The sequence below is a fragment of the Betta splendens genome, chromosome 10, assembly GCF_900634795.4.
Source record: "Betta splendens chromosome 10, fBetSpl5.4, whole genome shotgun sequence".
Taxonomy (NCBI): Eukaryota; Metazoa; Chordata; class Actinopteri; order Anabantiformes; family Osphronemidae; genus Betta; species Betta splendens.
This window is the reverse complement of record NC_040890.2, coordinates 3627806-3654283: the sequence shown is the minus strand read 5'-3', so window position 1 is coordinate 3654283 and position 26478 is coordinate 3627806. Positions and strand designations below refer to the sequence as shown.

The 26478-nt window shown below is 41.5% G+C and overlaps 1 protein-coding gene across 5 annotated transcripts in view; it reads left to right on the top strand.

Annotated features, from left to right (window-relative positions):
• Nucleotides 1-5847: 5847 nt before the first annotated feature.
• Nucleotides 5848-26478, top strand: part of slitrk2 (SLIT and NTRK-like family, member 2) — a 74134-nt gene continuing 53503 nt past the window's right edge. The window contains exons 1-3 of one of the 5 annotated variants that reach the window (XR_005898220.2): nucleotides 5848-9414; nucleotides 11025-11127; nucleotides 20032-25604. Coding sequence is in view for 2 of the 5 variants with exons in the window: in XM_041072636.2 (XP_040928570.1) it covers nucleotides 6709-9408 (2700 nt within the window). In the remaining 3 variants the exon portion in view is untranslated. Of the gene's footprint in view, nucleotides 25605-26478 lie in introns of those variants that run through there. The other 4 variants (XR_008695854.1, XM_041072636.2, XM_041072635.2 and 1 more) reach the window with 4 other exon arrangements.

The following is a 26478-nucleotide window of genomic DNA, read 5'->3' as shown; positions in this document are numbered from 1 at the left end:
GGGGACTTAATTTATACACTGAGCTCCTCTGTTTCCTTCTACCTCTTCTGTCCAATAACCTCCCATCATTGTCCCATGTTTAACTAACCTTGTCTCTTTCTCTCCAGTAGTTGTGCTTCTCTCCCGCTCTCTCTCTCTCTCTCTATCTCTCCTCTACTCTGTCCTCACCTACAGGTATCATTGGACTCAAAGTTTGGTGTCTGTGATGGGCAGCTGCGGATCCAACCATCCTGCCTGTATCCAGTCCCTGGTCCAACCATCCTGCCTGTGCTACATTGTTGCTTGTTGTTGTTGCTGTGCTTTTCTCTCTCTCTATCACCTTACCCCAACCAGTCGAGGCAGATGGCCGCCCACATCCAGCCTGGTTCTGCGGAGGTTCCTTCCTCGTTAGAGAGGGAGTTTTTCCTCTCCACTGTTGCTGTCAAATTAAATGCTTGCTGTATGTGGGATTTGTTGGGTTTAGTTGTGTGAGGTATTAAACCTTACTTTGTAAAGTGCCTTGAGATAACTTTGTTGTGATTTGGCGCTATATAAATAAAACTGAATTGAAATTGAATTGAATAGTACTTGGTCCTCGCCACAGAGCCTGAGCTGTGAACGATGAACTATGAACGAGAACGATGAACTAAACCGCACAGCCCGAGCTGCCTTTTACGTGACGGCTGGTAAAGTGAAAATAAAACTTATTTTGACAATTGTGAGACTTTTAAAGCACAACGTAATAATAAGTTCCCTAAAATATTTACCAGGTGCATTGGTGCATTTATTCAATTCAATTCAATTCAATTTTATTTATATAGCGCCAAATCACAACAAAGTTATTTCAAGGCACTTTACAAAGTAAGGTTTAAAACCTCACACAACTAAACCCAACAAATCCCACATACAGCAAGCATTTAATTTGACAGCAACAGTGGAGAGGAAAAACTCCCTCTCTAACGAGGAAGAAACCTCCAGCAGAACCAGACTGGATGTAGGCGGCCATCTGCCTCGACCGGTTGGGGTGAGAGGATAGAGAGATAGAAAAGCACAGCAACAGCAACAAGCAGCAACAAGCAACAACAGAGCACAGGCAGGATGGTAGGACCAGGGACTGGATGCAGGCAGGATGGTTGGATCCGCAGCTGCCCATCACAGACACCAAACTTTGAGTCCAATGATACCTGTAGGTGAGGACAGAGAGGGAGAAAGAGTGGGGGTGGGGGGGGGGGGGGGGGGGGGGGGGGAGAGAGGAGAGAAGCACAACTACTGGACAGAAAGAGACAAGGTTAGTTAAACATGGGACAATGATGGGAGGTTATGGGACAGAGGAGGTAGAAGGAAACAGAGGAGCTCAGTGTATAAATTAAGTCCCCCAGCAGTCTATGTCTATTGCAGCTTAACTAAGAGATGGTTCCTGTGACTAACAATAATTGCCAGTGACCTGAACCATCTCTAACTATAAGCTTTATCAAAAAGGAAGGTTTTAAGCCTAATCTTAAAGGTGGAGAGTGTGTCAGCTTCTCGAACCTGAAGAGGGAGCTGGTTCCAGAGGACAGGAGCTTGGTAGCTAAAAGCTCTGCCCCCTGTTCTACATTTAAACACTCTAGGAACCACGAGTAGCCCAGCGCTCTGAGAACGAAGTGTTCTGCTGGGAGTATAGGGAACTATAAGGTCTTTAAGATAAGAAGGAGCTTTATCATTGAGTACTTTGTATGTGAGTAGGAGAATTTTAAATTCTATCCTACATTTTACAGGCAGCCAGTGCAGAGAAGCTAATGTAGGAGAAATGTGATCTCTCTTTCTAAGTCCTGTCAGAACTCTGGCTGCAGCATTTTGAATGAGCTGTAGGCTTTTTAAGGAGCTGTTAGGACATCCTATGAGTAAGGAGTTACAGTAGTCCAGCCTAGAGGTAACAAATGCATGGATCAGTTTCTCTGCATCGCTCTGAGAGAGGATGCTTCTGATTTTAACTATATTTCTAAGGTGGAAGTAGGCGGTTCTGGAGATTTGTTTAATGTATGATGTAAAAGAAAGATCCTGGTCAAACATGACACCAAGGTTCCTCACAGTAGAATCTGAAGCTAATGTTATGCCATCCAGGGTGGCTATCTGACTCAATAGTGTCTCTCTGAGATTTTTAGACCCAACAATAAGAATCTCAGTTTTATCTGAGTTTAGTTGAAGGAAGTTTTGGGACATCCAGGATTTGATGTCTTTTAAACAACCCTGAATTTTGACTAGTTGATCTGTTTCATTTGGTTCCAAGGACATGTATAGCTGAGTATCATCTGCGTAAAAATGAAAATTAATAGAATGCTTTCTAATAATCTCACCTAGAGGAGACATGTATAGGCTAAACAGAATTGGACCCAGCACAGAACCCTGTGGAACTCCATAGCTAATCCTTGTGCGTGTGGAGAATTTATCATTAACATGAACAAACTGGAATCTGTTCAACAAATAGGATTTAAACCATCCCAATGCTGTTCCATTAATCCCGATTCTATGTTCTAGTGTCTGTAATAGAATGTTATGATCAATTGTATCAAATGCAGCACTAAGATCTAACAGGACAAGGACAGAAACTAGACCATTGTCTGAAGCTAATAGAAGATCATTAGTGACTCTAAGCAGAGCTGTTTCTGTGCTATGATGTTTTCTAAATCCTGACTGAAAATCTTCATACAGGTTATTCCCACTAAGGTGGTCAGATAATTGTTTAGCCACGATTTTTTCCAGAATCTTGGAAATAAAGGGTAAATTTGAAATGGGCCTATAGTTGGCTAGTTGTCCAGGGTCAAGGGTTGGTTTTTTCAATAGAGGTTTGACCACAGCCACCTTAAAAGCCTGTGGTACATAGCCTAGTTGTAAAGATTGGTTGATTTGATTTAATATGGATGAGCTGATTAAGGGTAGAACTTCTTTGAGTAATCTGGTTGGGATTGGATCTAAAAGACAAGTGGACGACTTGGAAGAGTTAATTATTGAGGTTAACTCCATATGAGTTATGGGGGAGAAGCTGTCTAGGTAAGACAGAGGATTTAATAAATTTAAAGTTGATGGGTCTAGACAGTGCTTTCTGTCATTTGGAAGAAGTCGCTGCTGAATGTTTTTTCTAATGATGATAATTTTATTAGTAAAGTAGTTCATAAAGTCATTGCTGCTGAGATTTAAGGGGATAGTAGACTCAATACAGCTATGACTCTTTGTCAGCCTGGCTACAGTGCTGAAAAGAAACCTGGGGTTGTTTTTGTTTTCCTCAATTAGGGAGGAATAATATGTTTTTCTAGCAGCACAAAGTGCTTTTTTATATTTCATTAGACTGTCCTTCCATGCAATGCAGTTTACATTTATTTTGTTGGAACGCCACTGTCTTTCTAGTTGTCTAGTCCTTTGCTTTAGGCTGCGGATGTCTGAGTTATACCACGGAGCTAACCTCCTCTGATTCACTGTCTTCTTCAGAGGAGGAGCCACTGTGTCTAGCATTGTACGTAGAGAAGCTGCAGCATCATCTACAAGACAGTCAACCTGTTCATAGGGATTAAGGTGACTGTTCTCTGTGTATCTGCAAGACATTGAGGCAAAAGATGATGGAATCATCTGCTTGAATCTGGCAACAGCATTGTCAGATAAACATCTGCTATAGTAACATTTCTTTCCAGCTGTTATAGGGTCAGTTGTGCTAAATTCAAAAGTTAATAAGAAATGGTCAGATAACAGAGGGTTTTGGGGAAGAACTATTAAATTATCAATTACAACCCCATATGTCAGGACAAGATCTAGGGTGTGGTTAAAACGATGAGTGCGTTCATTTACCTGCTGTGTAAAACCAATAGTGTCTATTAAGGAGTTAAAAGCAGTGCTGAGACAGTTGCTGTCAACATCTACATGAATGTTAAAGTCTCCCACTACAATGACTTTATCTGTGCTAAGAACTAAGTCAGATAAGAATTCAGAGAATTCAGTTAAGAACTCTGAATATGGAGCAGGAGGACGGTAAACAATACAAAACACAACTGGTTTCTGAGTTTTAGAGTCTGGGTGAGAAAGGCTCAGAGTGAGGCTCTCAAATGAGTTATAACTATGTTTAGGTTTAGGAGTAATTAATAAATCTGATTTATAAACTGCTGCTACTCCTCCACCTCTACCTGTACTTCTTGGAACATGATAGTTGATGTGACTCATTGGAGTCGACTCATTTAAAGTAACATATTCATCCTGCTGCAGCCAGGTTTCAGTGAGACAGAACAGATCTATGTGATGGTCACTTATCAAGTCATTTATTAAAAAGGATTTAGATGAGAGAGATCTGATATTTAATAAACCACACTTTATTAGCTTACTGTTACTTTGTTCTGTAAGAGGAACTGTTTTGATGTTTATTAAATTCTGGTAAGTCACTCCTCTTTGATTTGTTTGTGACTTGTATAGTTTAGGTGGTCGAGAAGCAGACACAGTCTCTATGCGATAACTAAGACTAAGGGTGGGTCGCGGCTGTAGAGAACATGCAGAGAGGCGTGTAAGACTGCGACTCTGCCTCCTGGGCTCCACTTTTTGACCATTTATCTTGGTCAAAACGTGACATAATAATAATAATAATAATAATAATAATAATAATAATAATAATAATAATAATAATAATAATAATAATAATAATAATAATAATTATATTATTATTATTATTATTATTATTATTATTATTATTATTATTATTATTATTATTATTATTATTATTATATGCAAAGTAAAACGGGAAATGGCACTAGTAATGACTAAATAGTCCAAAGTTGTGACAAAATGAGTGCTAGTCATGTAAAATATGCTAATGCAGGGAGAGAGATCCAGGCTGTTGAGTATGAATAATAGGAGCACTGATGTATGACTAATTAAAGACCAGAATGGAACAAATGATGCGTCTTTGATGATGATGACGACTGTTAATACCATACAGTAGATTCAACTAGTTATCGTTGTTATTTGCTGGAATCTAAGAAACAATAGGAAGGATACGCTTCTATTTACATCACACATGGGGAAGCTGAATGAACGATTTAATACATCTGAATCTGTGTAGTGCATTCATGACTCTACGTGACTTGGGCTTTACAGTTAAATGTTCAGCTTAGTTATATGAAAATGGCTCCATTATTCAGGGCGTTTATTGTTTGCTCTGTTGGTGTTTGTCTCTCAGCTGATCTGAGAACAGTACAGCGGCAACGACGGAAGACTTGAACATTGGGAAAAGAGAGTGCAGAGACTAAGAGGAAGTTTTACTGCCTCCTAGTGGACGCATTGGTAAAACAATACAATCTGAGAGGACTCGAGCCTGATACCTGAGGACTAGCGGGCAAAAGTCACATCCTTCTGCTGCAGCCGTGGATCAGAACATCCATGATGACGACACATCTCTGGTTTGCAGGTACATGGTTATGTTACCGCATTCGTTTTTGTCTGCGTTGCTTTAGACGCTGCTCTGCTCTGCTGTGACTTTCTAAATAAAGCCTAAAAAACAAGAAATTCTCAAATCCGTTTACTGGTTGTGGAAAAAAAACACGGAGACTATTTTAATAATACAGCAAATAAACATAAGTTTACAACGCGTCGGGGTGCTTCATGGGTTTTGAAGCGTTTTTCTGTCCCTGTCAACTAAACTAACTAACTATCAGTGAGTCTACTATTTTTTAATAGCACGTAAATAATTATTTAAACTTTGGCATAATAACGGAAATACACCGTGTGTGTTGAACGTCCCAGTGACGTAACAGCCTCTAGTCTCTCTCTTCCCCCTCTCTCTCTCTCTCTCTCTCTCTCCCTCGAGCTCGCTCTACCCCAGTCACACAAACACACTTGCGCGCACGCACACACACAAACGCAGTCAAGCGGCAGCAGACGCTTAGTGCTGCTCTCAGTGTGCAGAGCGGAGGAGGAAGAGGACCGACGGCACAAGGAGTAGTTATGCCTCAGCTCCTGGAATATATATCTTATCTCTCACATCGCGCGTTCCTGCTCACCTTTGCTCTTCTACTACACAATACGCTTCACTTTTAGTCCGTTGCTTTATTTTGGCGAAGGCATCAAAGATCCATGGTGCATCTTTGCGCATTGTTTCTGGATTTTTCAAAAGTGTGTCATCCCCTTTTGCCTGGACTAAAATGAAGAGCCTTTTCTTCATTGATGGGAAGCCAGGGAACGTTTCGCAGCCGGTATCTCTCTCCGAATGTTTGGCTGCGTCTGCCGGTGATCTGCGTGCAGCCACGAAATAAAACGGCGCTTTCGGTGAGGAAAGAAGGGTTTGCAGTAAGCGGCTTTTTCTTTCCTCTGTCTCTGACAATGTGCCAAGTCCATCCACTGCACAGGATCCCGCTCATTTGCGGTGTTTTTTCTTTTTTCTTTTTCATGGATTGATTTTAAGCTTGGATTTTTATTTATTTTTATTTTTATATATTCTTTTTTATTCTCGTGAAGGTCAAAGGAGAAATAATGCTCATGTCCCGTGCGTCACGATCATTTTATTAACACCAAATAGCGGTGATGCGCCTGTTTTCGGTGGGTCCGTGTGCTTGTGTGCGTGTGTGAAAATCTATATGTGCTGCTAAGCGCCTCCAGCTCCGCTCCCCTTTTTTGCTGTGAGAACTCAGTCCCAGATTTTTTTTCTTTCCATCCAAGGCTTCCGCTGCAAAGTTAAATGCTGGATCTATATTTCAGTGACCTTTCTGGGCTGTAAAAATGCTGAGCGGTGTCCTCTTGCTGAGCGTCCTCACGGTCACCAGCCTGTCGCCATCTGAGACAGAGAGCCGCAAAACTTCAGCCTCCAAAGACATCTGCAAGACGCGCTGCGCCTGCGAGGAGCGGGAGAACATCCTGAACATCAACTGTGAAAATAAAGGATTTACCAGCGTCAGCCAGTTCCAGGTGCCCCCAAACAAAGTCTCCCAGCTTTTTCTTAACGGAAACTTCCTGTCAAGGCTCAGCCCCAACGAGTTTGTCAATTATGGCAATGTCACCTCGCTTCATTTGGGAAATAATGGCTTACAAGAGATCAGAACGGGTGCTTTTAACGGGCTCCGTTTCCTGAAGCGGGTCCACTTGAATAACAACAACCTGGAGGTAATTAAAGAGGACACGTTTGCTGGGCTTGAGAGTTTGGAGTATTTGCAAGCAGACTACAATTATATCAGCGCTGTAGAGCCCGGTGCTTTCAGTAAGCTAAATAAACTCAAAGTATTAATCCTCAATGACAACTTGCTGTTGTCTTTGCCTCCTAATATTTTCCGCTTTGTGCTCCTCACCCACTTGGATTTACGTGGCAACCGGCTGAAGATGTTGCCGTTTGCCGGGGTTCTGGAGCACATAGGCGGCATCATGGAGATCCAGCTGGAGGAGAACCCGTGGAACTGCACCTGTGATCTGATCCCTCTAAAATCCTGGTTGGACACGATTTCTGTGTTTGTGGGAGACATTGTGTGTGAGACACCATTCAGGCTTCATGGCAAAGACATCACCCAGCTCATAAAACAGGATCTGTGTCCCCGCAGAAACGCCGGTGAACGTGTCCACCCAGCCTCTGACTCTCACTTTCAGGGGGCCCTGCCCCCGACCTACCACCCTGGTGTGATGACCCCCACTCGTGCCCCTAAGGCTTCCCGCCCGCCCAAAATGCGCTACAGGCCTACTCCTCGCATCATGAAGGACAAAAATGTCTTTGGGCCCATTATGGTTTACCAGACGCGCTCTCCTGTGCCCATGCTGTGTCCCAGTGTGTGTGTGTGCACGTCACAAAACCCAGACAGTGGATTAAACATCAACTGCCAGGAGCGAAAGTTGCATAACATCAGTGATCTTAACCCCAAGCCATCCTACCCGAAGAAGCTCCATCTGACCGGTAACTACCTGCAGGTGATCTACAAAATGGATCTGACTGAGTACAGCTCTTTGGAGTTGTTGCATTTAGGAAATAACAGAATTGCTGTGATTCAGGAAGGCGCATTTGAGAACTTGACCAACCTCAGACGCCTCTATCTAAATGGGAATTACATTGAATCCCTCTCTCAGTCGCTGTTTGCTGGTCTGCAGTCCCTCCAGTATCTGTACTTGGAATATAACATTATCAAAGACATCTCACCTCAGACATTCAACTCTCTGCACAATCTTCAGCTGCTGTTCCTCAACAACAATCTGCTGAGAGCTCTCCCTGACAATGTTTTTGGTGGAACCATGCTAACAAGGCTAAATCTGCGGAATAATCACTTCTCCTACCTGCCTGTCAAAGGCGTCCTTGACCAGCTTTCAGCGTTCATCCAGATCGATTTGCAGGAGAACCCCTGGGACTGTACCTGCGACATTGTGGCATTAAAAAACTGGATGGAGCTTTCCAGCACCAGTGTGGTAGTTAATGAAATTACCTGTGACTCACCATCAAAGCACGCTGGGCGCCTGCTGCGCTCACTGCGCAACGAGGCCATCTGCCCAGAGCCCAGCGAGGAGCCCCCACCACAGCATGTACCCCCCACAAAAGCCCCCACATTAATAAGCCCTGACACTGCAGCCACCACCCCTTCCTTATCATCCTCCTCCTCTTCCACCTCATCTCCCTCTTCTTCTTTTAGCTCTGTCAGCCCCACTGAATCCAAACTGCACTCTACCGAGTTACACCCCGAGGTTCCGCTTTCAGTTCTGATCCTTGGGCTCCTCGTAGTTTTTATCCTCTCAGTCTGCTTCGGTGCAGGTCTCTTTGTCTTTGTCCTCAAGCGCCGCAAAGGTATAGAGCACGTGCCCACAGGTGTCAATAACCTAGATCTCAACTCCTTCCAAGTGCAATATGGCTCCTATACCTCTGAACCGACACAAGAAAAAACCTCTGAAAGCCATGTTTATAACTACATCCCCCCGCCTGTGGACTCTATGTGCCAAAACCCTATTTATATGCAGAAGGATAGTGAACAAGTGGCGTATTACCGCAACCTGAAGGAGCTCAGTTTTGGGAACCTGGACTTAAAGAAGGATGATGCCCTAACGCACAGCCCAAGGGCCTACACCATCAGCACAGTGGATTTTATGGACAAATCACCAACGACGTGTGGTTTGACCCCCCCAGAGCCTCCGGAGGTGCTGTATCAAAACTTTGGGGAGAGGCTAAACAAAGAGCTTCCCACAGCTGCAGGCGTCTCCCCTTTCAACTACAACTTTTGCACTTTACCCAAGAGACCTTGCATTGTGCCCCCCTACGAGGCCACCACAGGCCGGCGACATGTCACCAATCAGGACCGGCTGAACAAGACTGTGCTGTACGGGACCCCCAGGGAGTACTACGGGGCCGAACACCCCTCCAAAAACAACGAGCACCCGCTTCTGCTCCCTGGGAAGCTAAAAACAGAACCAGACTACCTGGAGGTTTTGGAGAAACAAACTGCAATGAGCCAACTGTAAGATAGAGTAGGTATCCGTGGCCCACCAACACTAGCCCTCAGTTCTGTGCAGCATTTATAATCATCACGCTGTAATATTAGTCCTATATATCTATATTATCTGTGTTCAGTCTTACGATGGAGTGCAAGTGAACTGAAGCCTCTCTCTCCCTCATTTTTCTGTCCAAATTGTATAAAAGAAGCATAAGAAGTACATTATTATCTAGTTCTATTTTTCTCCTTGAAGTTATAAATTATTTCTTGTTTGTTGAAAAATTCTAAAAGACTTTGATGACAGCAGGTATATTATGAGCAGGACTGTACAAATGCAGCTTTGTGCTTTTCATGAGACTTTCGTTTATTTTCTTTGTGAGAAACAAGCAAAGAAAAAAGTCTCACCTAATTATTCTCTCTAGAAGAAGGAAATACTGATTGACATTCCTGTACATACGCAGATCAATGGTGAGTGTGATAGTTAATGCGTAAAAAGAAAAATCTCTGCAACATCCCACAGGCGGCAAAATCTCCTCGACTTAACTCCAGAAAGTGCCTTTGCACTCGTCTATTTTGTCACTAAACCCTCTGCAGAACGGAAATGTTGCTTTTTTTTGAAAGTGCTGTATTTTAAAGAATCAAACGTTTCTGTAAGATTTTAAGACTTATTTGTCCGTTTAAAACAAAAAGGATATAAATGAACTTGAGACCGGGTGTGATATGATACATTGTTTTGCTTTCGATACAACATCCAGATGACATTGTCTACTACACAGGAGCAATAGTGTGGCCAAAAGGCGCCAATACATTTTCACAGAAGCACTTTGTCAAGATCCTGTGCTTGAGCTACATTTTGTTTAGACTGTGCATGATTATTTTTGGATGCTGTGGGAAATATACATGTGTGTGTGCGCGTGTGTGTGTGTGGCGGGAGCTGGAGAAAATTAAAATAGAGTTCGCCTGCAGCTCTTCTCTCTCCAGTGAAATGTGAGATAGGAGTGATTGACGAGGTGCTTTTCTTTTTTCGTCTGGCTCCTTCTGGTTTGAACGATAGCTGTTCTTCTCTCCTTTCTTCCACCTGACACAGCATTTCTTCCTCCCTCTTAAAATGGCCAGCCTGCTGATGATTCACATACGCTGCTAATATTTGTCATGGAGGGTCAATATTTTCCCCAGGCTTGTAAAGTGATTGTGTTAGCTAAAGATGTATTGTTCAGGCAACAGAGACATCTGTAAATAGAAAAAATATGAAGCTGCTATTTTATAAGCCTGTAATCACACAGGAGACAATGATTGCCGTGAGCAGAGCAGGTACTAGTAGAAGACAGACCTTTGTGGACCAACAGATAAAGAGATGTGAGATGGAAGATCGTCTGCTAACTGCTTTAGTTCTGTGCAAGTCACTATTCAGAAGTTCAAATCTGTGACATGTGGGCATCATCTTGGGTCCCGTTGTCTCCTCTTCAGCCTGTTGTTTTCTGATGTCTCTCTTTACAGTCACATTGGCGTTGACCCTTTGGTTACTGGTACTGAATGGCCACCAACTGCCATATCCATCTTCCCCATCTCTTCTGTTTGTCCTGTACCCACTCCTCTTCTCCACCTCCTCTGTCTTTTGTCCTTGTGCTTTTCTTCTTTCTCCAGCTGGATCTGCTCAGGCTATTGTGCAGCTGTCCAAGGTGCTGAAATGCTGCTGGCAGCAGGCCCTGGTTCCACTATGATGGCTGGGATCGTCAAAGAACCCTGTGTGAGCTAGAAAAGCATGTTTAAACTTCCTTTAGACTGAGGTGATAATCATCTGCTTACTCTGAGATTGTGGAGTTTGAGTCTGTTTTTATTTAATGCCTTTCATTATGTGGTTTGTATGAACCTTGTGTTTCTCATATTAGTGGCTCATATTTGCTGGTTGCTAATACTGATGCTGTTAATGCCTTTGTTTTATTTTGGTTTTACTAAAGGTCTCCCAGTCACCACTGCTCTGTGTAAAATATGCCCTATGAAGGTTTTAGAGAATTTAAAGCCCAGGAAAAAGCTTGAGTGCTCCTTGAATTAAGCCGTTGTGTCATTGTGGATGTGTGGGTTTGCCAAAGGAGCCAATGAAGTCATGCAGACAGTCGACATGGAGAAAATGTCAGTACTCTGTTTTTATTTGATGCAAAACCATGTTGTTTATAAGATAATTTTACATATAAGACGTCATGGTTGTGCAGTAGATTGTATCAGCTGGTAGGAGCAGTTTAACCTTATTTTCTAAGGACAATGCAGGTTGTATCCACCAAACTGTCTGAGTTAATTGTACTTCATGTAGTTTTTACCTTGGACTTGTAGTGAGAATAAAAAGAAGTTGCCATATAATCCAAAATCAGGCAACATAACAACAAACATAAACATTTACAGAAATATTTTTCATGAAATGCACTGTGGGAAGAATATTTGCATAATCAGTGTTATCAGTTTGTTTATCTAAAATTGTTATTTATGAATAATAGTAGTGTACCGTAGTAGAATGGTAGTGTTCAGTATATTTTCAGTGTATTTTATTGTGATACTGCTTAGCTGATTTTAAAGATGTTAAAATAATTAATAACAACAATTTGAATATATGGCTATTTTTAAATAAGTATTTTTAATGTTTTTTCTAGGTGGTTTCAATTCAAATGTTAATCCCTGCCAAACTTAAAAACAATTATAGTTTATGTTTCTGTTTATAATGATATTTTAAACAAATAATATCTGAGACTTCACATATCAACATGCTTCATTTGTTCACTGGTTGTTTCTTTTATGATCTAAATACTAAACTAAACAGAATAATTTATAGTGTGTAGTAAATAAAATGAACATCTGTCTATTTAAGAGCTGAACCACTTACACCAGTGAATGAAGTTGTTTCACTAGAGAAGTGTTAAGTAAAGAAAGTGAGAAGCTCATTTTCCACAGCAGGTAGATTTTTTGATGATGGTAATTCCAGCACTGAACACCTGAAGAAAACATTCAGCTTTAATGTTCTGCTGCATGAAACAACTCATTCCTTCCAAACCCTGATATATTTCTAGTTTGAATATATTGCATTTATTGCAGAGCCTTTTGTAATTTTTTTTGATCCGTGTTTTCGGCTGCTACGGCGCACAGCGAGCAGGGAGATGCTGCGGTAAGCAAAGCTGTGAATGCTGTCATGTGGGCTTCCTTTTTAACAAGCCTCGCCATTTCAGCTGCCGTGTGAATGGGAGGGGTGAAGAAAGAAAGAGGTGGGGGCAAGCGAGAGAGAGAGAGCAAGAGAGCTGTTCATTCCTCTTCTCTAAAAATGAAGTGATTTTCCTTCCTTGGGCACAATAGGTCCTCTGTGTCTTTTTAGTGGCAGTGAAGGAAAGAGAGGGAATGCTTCTGCAAACACACACACACACACACACACACACACACACACACACACACACACACACACACACACACACACACACACACGGGATATAAGGGAGGGTTGGAGCATGTGCAACTTTGCACACCAATGAGGACGCCTTCTCCCGAGAACACTCTCCATTCTTTACTCACAGCTCTAGAACTCCTGTCAGTTACTGAGTGACTGACTGAGCTCATTGATTTATCTACTGTACAACATCACTCTCATATTGTATTGAAAAAGTTGAAATATAGAAGCAGGTATTGTGTGGAACATTCTCTGACCGCCTCCACTTCATGGTCCCTCTCTGACTGGTATGATGGAAGATCATACATTGGTATTCAAAAAGCGAGTCTCGATGTGTGGATAAATGATTCAGAGATTACTTTGAAGCACAAGGGCTGTTGCTTGGACTTGATTTATAATAGGCATTTCCTGTTCGTGTGCGACTGTGTGTGTGTTTGCCTTTAACTTGGACTTCATCAAAATGATTAGATTTGAGCTGATTATGAGATGATCTTCATCACCCTTTCACAATGGTTTCATTAAACTCCTTAGGTGTTAAGTCTAATCAATGGCCACTTCACACACGTTACTGGATCATTTTCATTCACTTTAGACCACATTTGAAGAACCTCTATGATGATCATCATCTTCATTGTGTCCCACTGTAACTTTTCTGTCATTGTCTTAGTGTTTTTCCACAAACTACAGACGTTTGGCTTTGAATTGCAGGCTGTGGGTTCAGGTTGGGTTTAAATTATTTATTTGTGCTTCATACTGTACAGTATATTGACAGACAGGACGACTGAAAGCAGCAGGAGGTGGGAGTGTAATTAAACTCTATTGTGTAGCTCATACTTTCCTTTAGCACTCTACTACTTGAGGACTTGTTCACTAGTGCAGTGTATCATTTATTGCAGAAATTATATGCATATTACATTTACAGTGATTCAGTTGAAAACTAGTCAAAGACAGATTATGGTTATTGAGCTTCACATCTCAGACACTGAATCGTTTCATTTTTGGACATCAGGTGTGTAATGAAATTGTCACATAATGTATGTTCTGTCTGTGAGATAGATCCAAATCTATACAATATTTTAATTGTGTTGAGTCCAATAACCATTTCCTGTCTAGTTGTTATGATGTCAGTGGGTTGTTTGAATGGGTTTTTGGTTACAAAGTCTGTGTTAATGCAAGCACATCAGTAAATCTCCCCTTGTGTTATTTAGGTCTTTATACATGTTGTGTTTTGTTTGTACTTGCAAACCACTCACAAGAGGAAAGGCTCCTCAGAAAGGTGTAGTCCCCACGGGTTCTGTTGAGGCAACCAGGGTGCAGTACAGTAGCAGAATTTGTATACTCAAGGCCTAAGTGTGTATAGAAAGCAGTCATGATGGTGTTGGGGACACATCGTAGCTGCCTTAGTTCATGTCATGTGATCTGTAAATAGCTCTGGCTAATTACATAAACCCGACCAACCTTTTACTGGGTTAAAGTCATCGCTGACCTATAGGAGGTGAACATCCTAAAGCGTTGTGTCCATACAGAACAAAGTGGTATGATATAGTACATCTGGGATCTGGGAGAAACGTGATGTTATAGCCACATCAATGGGTTCATATAAAAGTCCTGATCTTTAGTCATGTAGAAGAGAGATGCTCTGTGTTGTGGAGCCAAACATGTCTGCTGTTGATGCTGTACTGACATCCAATTGAAATGTAAATAGCTGCTTTACATGCACCCAGTAACAGTCTTAATGATCACACTTTGTGATTGATTTATTCATTTAGAGTTTTAAATGGCGTTAAAGCCATGTTAACTTCATTAAAATTTTATTAAAGGTCATTGATCATCTTGTGTGAGCAAATTTTCAAATGTTCCTATGATGGATTCAAGCTTTGTTAAATGTTGGTGAATATGTGCAACAGGAGATATGTCACTTACTGTACAGCAACAGACCTGTCTCTGTAGCTTCTCTACAAGGTTTTGTTTCTGTTATGTCCATTTTTATCTCAAATTAGCAGGAAGCTGATGAATATTCAAATGGGAAGGAGCAGAAAGTTAATGAGGGACACATGAAGTTGTAACATTTAGCAGTGAAAGAGTCACTTATCCCAAACAAATGAAAAGAGTTTTCTGCTTTACAAGGTGATAATCTGTTAATTGGTTAATTATCACCTTGATGTGGTGATAATTTGTTAACTAGTTAATTATCGCTTTTCCAGAGTGATAACATTGTGGTTGTTGCTGCTTCAGTGTCTTTAGGTTTTTGTGTGTGTTTTTGAGGTGGATGCTTACGTATGCAAATAATCACTGCATTACTGTGTACAGCCTATAACATCTTGATCGTTTGAGACTGCACGTGCTGATTAGCACCAGAAAATTATTAGTAGGTTTGAAACCTGCTGTTTCCCTAATAATGCCCACCAATGAGACGAACAAAGCATCTATTTATAAAGCGATAAATGAAAAGCCTACAAACTGCTTATTGTCACATTGGAGCGTTGCATGTGTAGAATATCTTTCATTTCACCTTTTTTCACTTTACGTTTAACTTTTAAGTATTCTCCTTGCTGTCACTAGCAGCCACATGACACATAATGTCGTTTGTGTGCGTCAACAATTTCAGAGCAACAATGCAGCATGGCCAAACCGATCAGCTCCTGAATTTATTTGATGTTATTTTTTAATCTGCTGCCATGACCCCTGAATTCCCCCTCAGGGCCCAGCAACATGCAAACAAAACCAAGTACCTAAAGCAACTATAGTGAGCAACTACAGTGAGCGACTATAGTGAGCGACTCTAGTGAAAGCCAGTGTCCAGCCCGTGTGTGGTTGGGTTCCTGGTAGCGCTCTGGTAGAACTAACCTCGACACATGTCTGAAGAAGAAGTCCCCTCTACTGCACTGTTGGCACTGCAAGAATAAAAGCCCCTTACGGCAGGATCTCAGAGTACTGCTGCTGAGTGGTACTTGGCACCAGAATCTATCAGCTGTTCCCTGTATCTCCAGGCAGTGATTTTGTGCATATGACACTGTTTGCAGTAGCTGATTTCCAGAGTAATAAGGAAGGTTGAGCTCATCTGCGTAAGAGCATGAATATCTCAAGTGTCTGAAGCAGTCAAGCAGATTCTGTTGCAGAAGTCTCAGGTCTTTGCCTGAGGTATGTTAACTGATTGGACACAGAGAAGCAAAAAGGGTTTTAATGTTCATAATCCTCCAGCTGCAGTAGCAGGGGCCACAGAGATCTGCCAGTCTGTCAGTGATGAAATAACCGCTGTCTTTTTTGAGGCTGAAAGCTACAGTAGCTGCTGGAGACGCTTAAACATGGCTCCACTCTGATCAAGCATCTTGTACTTCTCCCCATCAGTGCCAGGTGTTAGATAGCAGAGATGCTGAGCCTTGTCTCAGTTATTTCATGGCCAGATCAATCCAACAGTGTGATGCTTCTTTGATCCACACTGGTCGTCTGCTCGTATTTGGACCTTATAACTCTGTTTTCATGTTTGCCCCATGGCAACCTCACATATACTTGATTTGTAGGGGTGGTCATGCACATTGCCTGGTACGACCTGTGACAATATCAAGTAAAAACTGGTCTTTGAATCACTACAGCAGAACATAACATACAGTATTATATTGAGCATCTTTTGACATCTACTGTACATAGCGGCCATTTTTACTTTGATATCAATACTATCCTTTATAACCGTGTGTTCCCTGTGACTGATTGAGCCTTTGTGTTCCCTTACATGTAACATCTTAAACAATCATGTTGTCTGTTCCTTTGCAGTGGAGTGTTTCTTGTTGTGCTTCCATCTGAATGAGAGTATCTGTTAGGAAACTTAATCTAGGTTAATGTGGTGCATCGTATTACTGGGCTGCAATGCATCATTCACTTTGTTGTGTACCAGTAGAATCAGCCAAGATTAGTTGTGAACAGGAACCTTTTGGTGGGATCAAGCAGCCTCATGTTGGTGCGGAGGGCGAAGTTCCTTGGCCGAAAGACACTTCCTGTAACCGGAGGACAGGAGAAAATCAATCAATTACATAGAGAGATGTTGTGAGAGACAGGGAAGACTGGTGAAGCTGTAGAAAGGAAAGAAACAGAGATGTAGCCAGAAAGTGGAGGCCTGGACAGAGAAGGGAATCGATAGACTTGGTTCAATAGGGCGACTGGAGTTTGCCAAGAAGGAATCCTGTTCATTTATGTGGAGGACTGTGTGTCTGCGCTGCAACAGCTTGTGTTTGTGGAGCAGCGAGCTCCAGGTTTCATCATGAGGTCACTATTGGTCAAAAGGGATATTCCTCAAGTTTATGGCTACAGGAAATGAAAACATGTGACTTTTGTGCAGCCCAGGGACTTAAGAGGCCCAAGAAACAATAAGGAAAGAGATAGAGGCAAGAAAGGGAATAAAAATGACTCTGAATTTATTTTCTCTAATGAAGCAGCTTCACTTTAAATCACCTCAGACTCAGTGCAGATCTAAACTAAGCCATGGCACATGGCCACAAATGCAGCTACACAAGCAGCTACACAAACATGAACAATTATTATACACCAAACAGCAATGTTTCCGAAACACAGACACAGAGAAGCAGTTTGTCTGTGTTAGACTGTTTGGAGTGAATTTTAAATCAATATATAATAATTATTATTTTATTTTATAATCATTAATAATTATTAATGATTATTTATTAAAAAATTACAGTTTCTTTGATGGCACATAGTCACACATGCAGTTATTGTTGAGAATGTGCTGGATGCAGGACGCTTGTTGAATGTACATGTATTGGGAGCAGGCTGGACCCACTGACCAACCAGTGTGAATGTGGTCAAGGCAAGACAAGTAGTTTGACCCAATTGATTATTTAAGCATTTCCTCATTTTAAGATAAGATAAGATATGAGAATCTAGTGGCAATTGTGTTACCACATATTAAAACGTAATATCCAATTAGTTAGTGACAGATGTTCTGTTTTGATTGCTGAGATGTTTCAGAGTAACCATGAAATATTGCTACTCTACTCTCTATAAAATGTGCATATGTGTCTATACATCTACAGTTAAAGTGTAAACAGAAACATCTGGTCCTAAAGGTATCATGTCTATACAACCCATCCCTGACACACCTCTTTTTAAGATATGACAGTGGAAGATGTGTAATCTGAGGTAGGATTGTTAGACATATCCTCATGAAACCAGATGCTCTTTTGTGAATCACCTATTGAAAGAAAAGAGGCAGCAAAAGCAGAGCACTGAAATGACAAAATAAAAAAATCAGGAAACCATTAGTTGTCATGATGGATGAAGAATACAGAGGACAGAGAGATAAAAAAAAGCAGAGATCAAAAAGTAAGGGTAGTGAGTAATAATCAGATTATAACTAAATGGACCAAAGGGGCCACTTGATGATAACTCAGAGGCAACCAAACAGAGTAATACAAGAAAGAGAAGTCAGTTCATCAGGTAAGGGCCACTTTTCTGAAGGTCCAGAGGATGAAAAAGCTTAGAAAAACAAAGAGCAACGGACAGAAACGTCACAGACGATCAGTGAAATACCCATGAATGTCTCCTGGAGTAAAAGCAAATCCATCACTAAAAAACATAGAGCAGACATAAATGCGCTTGCCCTTTAAATCTGAGTGACCATGCGAGAAATCCACAAGTGAGCAAGTCCTTTGATTTGGCCTTAGCCTCTGCAGTTGAAAAAGGGGAGACTGTGCCTCCAGACACGCAGTTCCTCAACAGCCACAGCCTGCTGTCCCACGGCCCAGAGTTCAGTTTAGCTGACAGCACAGCATGGAACCTTTTTCCAGTTGACCTCTGATCCTGCATCGCTTCAAGCAAACTGGTACTGATGTTTAATAGAACCCTTTTTTCTTTTCATTTGAACAAAGCACTAGTGTCCTATTCATTCCAGAGCAGAGTGAGCGTATGAAGCATAAAGTTAAAGGTGGTGTTTTGGGGACTGATGTCATGATATTCTGGAGTTTGACCAATAACTGGACCCTCTAGACTAACTGAAACGTTGCATTAAAATTAAAACTGTGACTAATCATGATGTAAATCATGACATTATGATTAAAAGTAGAGAGAAAGAGAAGGAAAGTCAAGAAGGAAAGGCTTATGGAGAAGAAGCTTTGATGTCCTGTGATCCTTTTAAATGAGCTGCACAGACAATAAGGTAATGTAACATCCCAGTGAAATGATTAAAGCTTGTATGAAGGGATAGAACTGATTAATGCTGTAGGTTGGTTCAGATGAAAGGGTGACAATACCAAGAGCAAAGACAAAAGAAAGAAATACAGATTTCAGGGCCAGATCCAGATTGTCAGTTAATTTCAGCCACAAACATCTCGACTGAACTCTATTTAGAGCCCATCAGAGCATCTCTCCAACTCATTTCCGTCTAATAACCAGCCGTCTTAAGGGACTTTTCATGTATTTTCAAGTGTACAAAATGATTCAGCGGATGTTAAGTAGTGGCTCAGAAGGGAGGGAACAAGGGTAGCGTACAGAGAGTGGAGGAGAGGGAGGACACACACACACATAGTTTCTATTTTCTATTCTGTGCTGCTCAGCTGAACTCTATTTGGATTCTATCATTAAATCTCTCCATTTAATTTCCTTCCTAATTAGCTGCTTTTCATTTGCTGGGAATGTGCCGTCTGCTGCCTCGTTGAGCTGCTGTAGTCTGTGGACATGCCAGCGTGTGTGTGTAGCTAGTGTGTGTTTGTGTAAATCAGTAGCCAAGTATCAAATGGGGCTGGTTGAGAGCCTTCCTCTCCATGGATATATGAGTTAAAACCTTCTGGAAAAATGGCATAGTGGCAAAGTTCATGTTTATGCACTAGCATGCTCACACACTAGCATCAGCTGCTGTGAGTGTGTGTTTTCATGGCTGCTGAGCTGAAAGAGCTCACCTCCATGCAGCTCTGGTGTCCTGTGTGTAGTCAACATGTAGTAACTGAGTTATTTAAATGTGTGTGTGTGTGTGGGGGGGGGGGGGGGGGGGGGGGGGTGTTTGGAAGAGGCTGTCAGGCCTTTGACATTTAATACTTTTGACAGAAAGCCATTGAAGGCTGGATCCATGGGAATTTTTAAGTCAATATTTCAATACAACACCCACAATCCCCTGCAGCCAGAGACAGGAAGCGTAAACAGAAGGTGTAATAAGCGTAGGGTTTTGTCAGACTGAGGTGATATATGGAGTGTAACAAGGTGTGTGTTTTTGTGTATTTACAGCATGCAAGCTTCACACGGCTGCTGCTCCTGCTCCGGTGGAGGAAGAGCTGCTCCTACAACATTAATGCTGTTCAGATATGAGTGGGGAATTGTGGGAGTTTAACCTTAATACCATCGTGGACCGTAAAGTTAAAATGCTGTGTAGCTGCTCTATGTGACCTGTTACTGTAGGTCAAACTGTACTGTCCCCTATGCAGTATTACCCTGAACCTCAATCTAACCTGAGCACAGAGCAGCGGAAAGAACAGAAGCTTACGAATTCACAGCAGCAGACAGTCCTGCTGAGAGATGCTTTCTCACTCTTAGTTTCCCTCATATCAGGTAAATGTAATGTAACACAACATGGCACCCAGTTATTTACGAAATAACAACATTTAAAATATTTTAAAACTTTTAAATATTACTTGAGAAAATATAAAGACAGTCATACTGTACATGAAAGACATGATCTTGTATTTATAAATGTTTTTGAAGCCACTTTGCAGAGGTTGAGTACCCTCATTCATGATGATTGTAAATGAACACGTTACGGTTTTGCACCCAATCCCAATCACTCGGCAGAGGCAGAGTGCTGCTCTGTCCAAGGCTTTTACGCTGGTCAGGGGTTATCAAGGCTGTACACGTAGGAGTTTGTTCGTGAAAATTGTTATAAAGTCATCGTCGTGTAAGTTTGGTTTGATGTTGGTTTAGTTCCATATTGTTTGCGCTCATATTGTTTGCACTTGTTAATCGTTGTCTGTCTCTCTGCCGTTTAATTGTATCTCAGGTGAGCTCATGTGAACGGTAAGCTTGCTTTGCTAGCAATATAAAACATTTGGAACCTTGTTGAGCGCAGCGAGGTACGTGTTTAGTTCTGTTACGTTTGTTACCATTTAATGTGTCTGTGTATGTATCCATCCATCCATTCATTTTCTAAACCGCTTATTCCCTAATGCGGGGTCACGGGGGTGCTGGAGCCTAACCCAGCTGACTATGGGCGAGAGGCAGGGTAGACCCTGGACGGGTCGCCAGTCCATCGCAGGGCTGTGTATGTATCTTAACAAGTTAATTATTTTGCTTGTTTTAGTTTTATGGTGCATATGTTGCTTATTGCTGATATTCGATGACATAATGTGTCGCTGTTTTACGGTGGTCTGGAATGCACAAAGTGTTGGCTGGAATGTGCCTTCAATAAAAAACGCTACATTGCACCTGAGGCAAAAACTTTGTTTAACTGTATAAAATATGAAGCTTCCAGAGCGTTTCAATGACATAATTCAAAACAGAAAAGCAATCTGAGCCATAGTTTGTTCCTGTGAAATCAAAAATGTGAACAGCACTCTACAGAGAAAGACAGATGACAAACTGGCATAACTCTCCCCAGCGTCCATCTTCCTCCTCAGGCTAAAATGAACCACAGGAGGCTGTATAAACAACTCACTAAGCTGGGGACTTCTGACTTATGAATTTATGTGTAATGCACCATTCAGTAAAGGTGAGGGTGAACGTTAGCCTCAGGGAGAGTAGTGAAGCCAAAGCCCACACAATTACAGAAGGACAAGAACATGCGGATGTGTGAGGAGAGCTCTGCAGTGTGCAGAAGGCTTCATCTGTACCGCAGGGCATGGTGTCAGTTATTGATGCACATCTGGATGCATTGTGGCCACTAATGAGAGCTCTGATAACAGGAAGTGATTGAAAAGAACTTTAAAGGTGTGCTATAAGGAGGATGAATGAATAAAAGAAGCACTGTGCAGCCATGGAGGTGATTTCTGGGCCAGTGTCCACAGACGTGACTGGACTCTGATTAGCTGCGCTACATCCACATGTCTCCTTTTAGTGCATAGCATGACCAAGCGCCTTCAGCACTGCTGCTTAATCACTGTCACATATCTCTCTGCTCAAATATCTGCCACTGACATCATTCAATTATCCTGCACTTAGACAGGAAGTTATTTTCCTAAATTATTGCTGCTATAGCCCATTGCTGCTCACATATGCATGAGGTGGTATTTTTATAGAGACACATCGTTTAGGTGGATGTAAGCGTCACTGTTACCCTGCTCACATACTGCAAACCCAACATAGGCCCTATAAGCTACAGTGTACATTAACAACTGCTACTCTGTTAGCTGTCACCTGATTATGACACATACTAACGATTATAAGCTCCTGCTGGTGGGTAACAGGTGCCCTACTCAAAGATACTAGAGTAACAACTTGTAACAAACGTTTATCATTCAAATGTACAGTCGTAGCACTTTAAGGTGTCAGCCTTTACGGCAATCTGTTTGCATTTGCAGCGCGGTATCTTGGGTTTTTAGCGCGTTGGAGCTGTGTTACGTCTATTTGGCCTTTAGGTGGCGATCAGCCCCCACTCTGGCCTTCATGACGCTGTCCTATACTCATGTTATATAGGCCCATGTAGGGTTACGGATCAACACCACCATTTATATTCCGTTTATTTCGTTATTTCTCCTTTTACCTGTACCACATAAAGTCATTGCAGAGCTATAGCCGTGTTCCTACGAAGTTATACAGCTGTTTATTTCGTTATTCCCTCTTCCATGTCCGTCTGTTGAATGAAAGTGGGCGGGGCCATCCACGTCCCAGAGCAGGGACACTGGGGGAAGGGGAAACACGCAGCTGATCAGCTGCCTTCAGAATCAGAATCGTTTTTATTCCCCAGGTTTGAACAGGGCAAACATTATTTTTATTTACAAAAAAAAAATCCCATACGGTTTGCACTGTAACGTTACCAAGAATTACGAAAAAACGACAGTACACCCATCTAGTTTTAACAAATGTGCAATAAAAATATAAACAGAAAACGCTTGAAAGCGTTTCCATTTTATATTCCGTTTATTTCGTTATTTCCCGTGGATGCTGTTCTGCCCGCTTTCATGTAGACACAAAACTCATCAAAGTAAAAGAGAGCTCAGTGCAACATTTGCAATTACATTTATATGAATAACAAAATAAACGGAATGTAAAGTAAAATGCTTTGACGAGTTTTGTGTCTACATGAAAGCGGCTGGTCAACTTTGTCAACATGTGGCACCAGTAAGTGGGCGAATAACGGCCAAAAGCAACAGGCTGAAAGAGGAGGCTGTGGCAGAGGAACACAGGTCTTTGTCCTGTATGTTGATGCGCCCAGCCCCCACAGTCAGCGCTTACCTTTGCTACGGGACTGATAGCCCCGCCCACTTTTATTTATCAGACAGATATGAAAGTGGGAATAACGAAATGAACGGAATGTAAAGTAAAATGCTTTCAAGAGTTTTGTCTACAACGGGCAAATCACATGTGAACGTTTTAAATTTTTTTTGTAAATAAAAATAATGTTTGCCCTGTTCAAACTTGGGGAATAAAAACGATTCTAATTCTGAAAGCGGCTGATCAACTTTGTAGGAACACATTTCATATGGTACAGGTGAAAGGGACACTAACAACCCAACGCAGCCGAGGCTGTAGCAGGCAGAGAAACGCAGATCTTTGTACTGCATGTTGATGCGTGTCTCCCCATCCCCCAGTGTCCCCTCTCTGGGACGTGGATGGCCCCGCCTACTTTCATTCACCAGACGGACATGAAAGAGGGAATACGAAATAAACAGCTGGTTACCTTTGTAGGGACATGGCTGTAGCTCTGCAATGTCTTTATGTGGTACAGGTGAAAGGAGTAATAACGAAATAAACGGAATATAAAATGGAAACGCTTTCAAGCGTTTTCTGTTTATATTTTTTATTGCACATTTGTTAAAACTTGATGGGTGTCTCTCTTTTGAGTTTTGTCTTAGGCTAAATAAGTGTAAAACAGTCCTTATTACTCATGCAGAATCAGTATATGCAGAACAAACAACTTGCTGCATTAATGAGTCAGAGATCTATTGAGTCCTGGCGTTCTGGCATACCACAGAGAGAGTTTATTACAATGTATTTATTTTTATTATATGATATTCTCTACAAGTTAGCAGTGGTAGTTTGCCAGACTTGTGTGAAATACCATAAGAAGAGCAGATATTGTGGTAAATGTCATTACGGTAAAGTATAATAATGCAGCTTCTGTTTAAAAGACACATTGACTATGTCTTACTGTTTTAACTGTTTAACTTGACCACCTTAAAAGAGGTCAACGTGGTTTATGCTGCAGAGCAGGAGTTATTTTCGTTTTCATTCAGTAAAAAACGTTAACATTTATCGTCCATAATAAGCACATGTAAAACAAACAAGCTGCTGCATTAATGTGTTGTTGATCTGCTGAGTCCTGACGTTCTGACGCGCCATAGAGAAAGATTTAATACATATACATAATACATAAAATGTATTTATTTATATTAAATAAAATCATCTAACAGATTTTATGTGAACGTCCATAGGAACTGCGTTTAAAAGCAGTGAAGTGAAAGTTTTTTAATGTCAGGAGTATAAGAAAAAGACCATTAGTTTTAGAAGCCAGATGTTGTTTAATTAGTAGGGGATCAGATCAGGGGACTCTGCCGGTGTGAGCACTCAGCTGATTCCTTTCGCCTCCAGACAGGCTCTTGCAGCGACATGTTTGGGGGTCATTGTCCTGGAAAAACCGATGCCATGTTTCAATATACTTTGTAATATATGGCCCCACTGTGCGTTTGATTATGGACTCCTCGAAAAACTGTCTTTCCATAATCCCCTCGAAAATAATCATCGGCCCTGGTCCCCACCTAGAAATCATTCCCCAAACGTGAAGTTTGAGGGGACGCTTAGGTTGCGGTTTGGAAACCAAGTGTCCTTTCTTTGCAAAGCTCATTCTGGCAAAATGCTCCAATGCCACAGTCGATTCGTTTTTCCCGAAACGAGAAAACGGGAAACGGCTTTAAATCCATTAATGTGTCTGGTTTTGAAAACACCGTTTTCAGCTCGTTTATTCGTTTTTAACATGCTGCTTTGAATAAATGCCGTTTGTCCCTTTTAAACAAGATGGTGGGGGTTTCTCGTTACAATACGAAGTTACTGGACCTACTGGGAGCGTGTCCAGACACATTAACAGGTCCTCCAGGTTTAAAACGTTCTAAAACGACGTGTTTTCTCGTCTTCCCAGCTTTTATTCTGGAGGGGGAAATCAAACCGTTAAAATGTACAAGGACCCTTAAACACGAAGAAATACTGTATAAAGACAGCAGCGACATCAGCAATTGACAACAAACACCAGCGCGCATTGACAACTTGATCCAAGTGATCTGCCTATGAATAAGTGGCTCCTCAGCACAATCGTTGGAACGTCACGTCACTGTCTGCTTCAGACGGTGACGCCACTTCCCCGATTCTCTTGTTGCCTGCATTTGACAAGCATACATTTCCGGTCAAGCTGTACCTGGTCACGTCATCTGTCATTCGGGCTCTTACGTTTAATTCAGAATCAGAGCAAACTATAGGTCATTGCAGTCTGAGTTTGGAGTTAAACTTAAAAGCTGCTATAACAAGACAACGACTTAGTTTTTCGTTCTCTGCTTTTTTCTCAAAACGAAAAATCACCTTTAAATCCAACTCCGTGACTTGTGTCGAAAAAACAACAACACTTGAATTCCGTTAATTAAAATTAAAAGTTGAAACGAAAACCAAGTTTGTTTTGTATTTTTTCCTCATGATCAACAAACCAATAGACGAGTACAGATATACATATAAAATACATTTATAACACAGATTGATGAATAAATATAGATTCCTATTTTATGTTAATATACTTATATTATTCTATTGGATTGGCTGGAGGAGGGACTGTGTTACAAACACCCCAAAGACCAGACAGGACAGAACCCAAAAGCAGTAACAGGCGAGGATGGCAGAATACAAAACGATATATTTATTATACTACACAAAACAAAGGGTCACTACAGAGTAGGCAAAAGGTTCATAAACTAAACTGAGGCGCACTGCGAAGCAGGAACAAACAAACTAGACAGAGGAATAATACTAAACAGAAGCCACATTTAAACAAAACTAGGACCCAATCGGTCGCTGCACTGAGTAGGCAAATTAGAAGTAACAGGGCTGTTCACGATCCAAACTAAACACAAAACCAACCGTCATACAGGAAGCCAGATGCAAACTGAGAGTCCACCATAACACACTGACAACTGGAGGAGTCTCCATCCTCCATTTAAATAGTCCCCCAGTTAATGAGGTTCCCGGAAGGAAACAGTTACTCAGTGCCGCCCTCTGAGGTTGGGAGGAGACTCACAACAGACTGTGTCTCTTGGCTGGCCTGGAAACTGTGTAAAAACATCAGCAGCTTCGGCAATTGACAACAAACACTAGCCCACACTAGCAAGCAAAGACGCATAATAATCTATAATATTTAAAAATGAACTACTCTACATTTAATGATACAATACCATGACATCGTTTTTTGTGCTTAATGTGTAGACACAGATAGAAATGAACAGTCGGACCTTACATTTTTGCGCCACCTGGTGGTTAACACGAGACTAG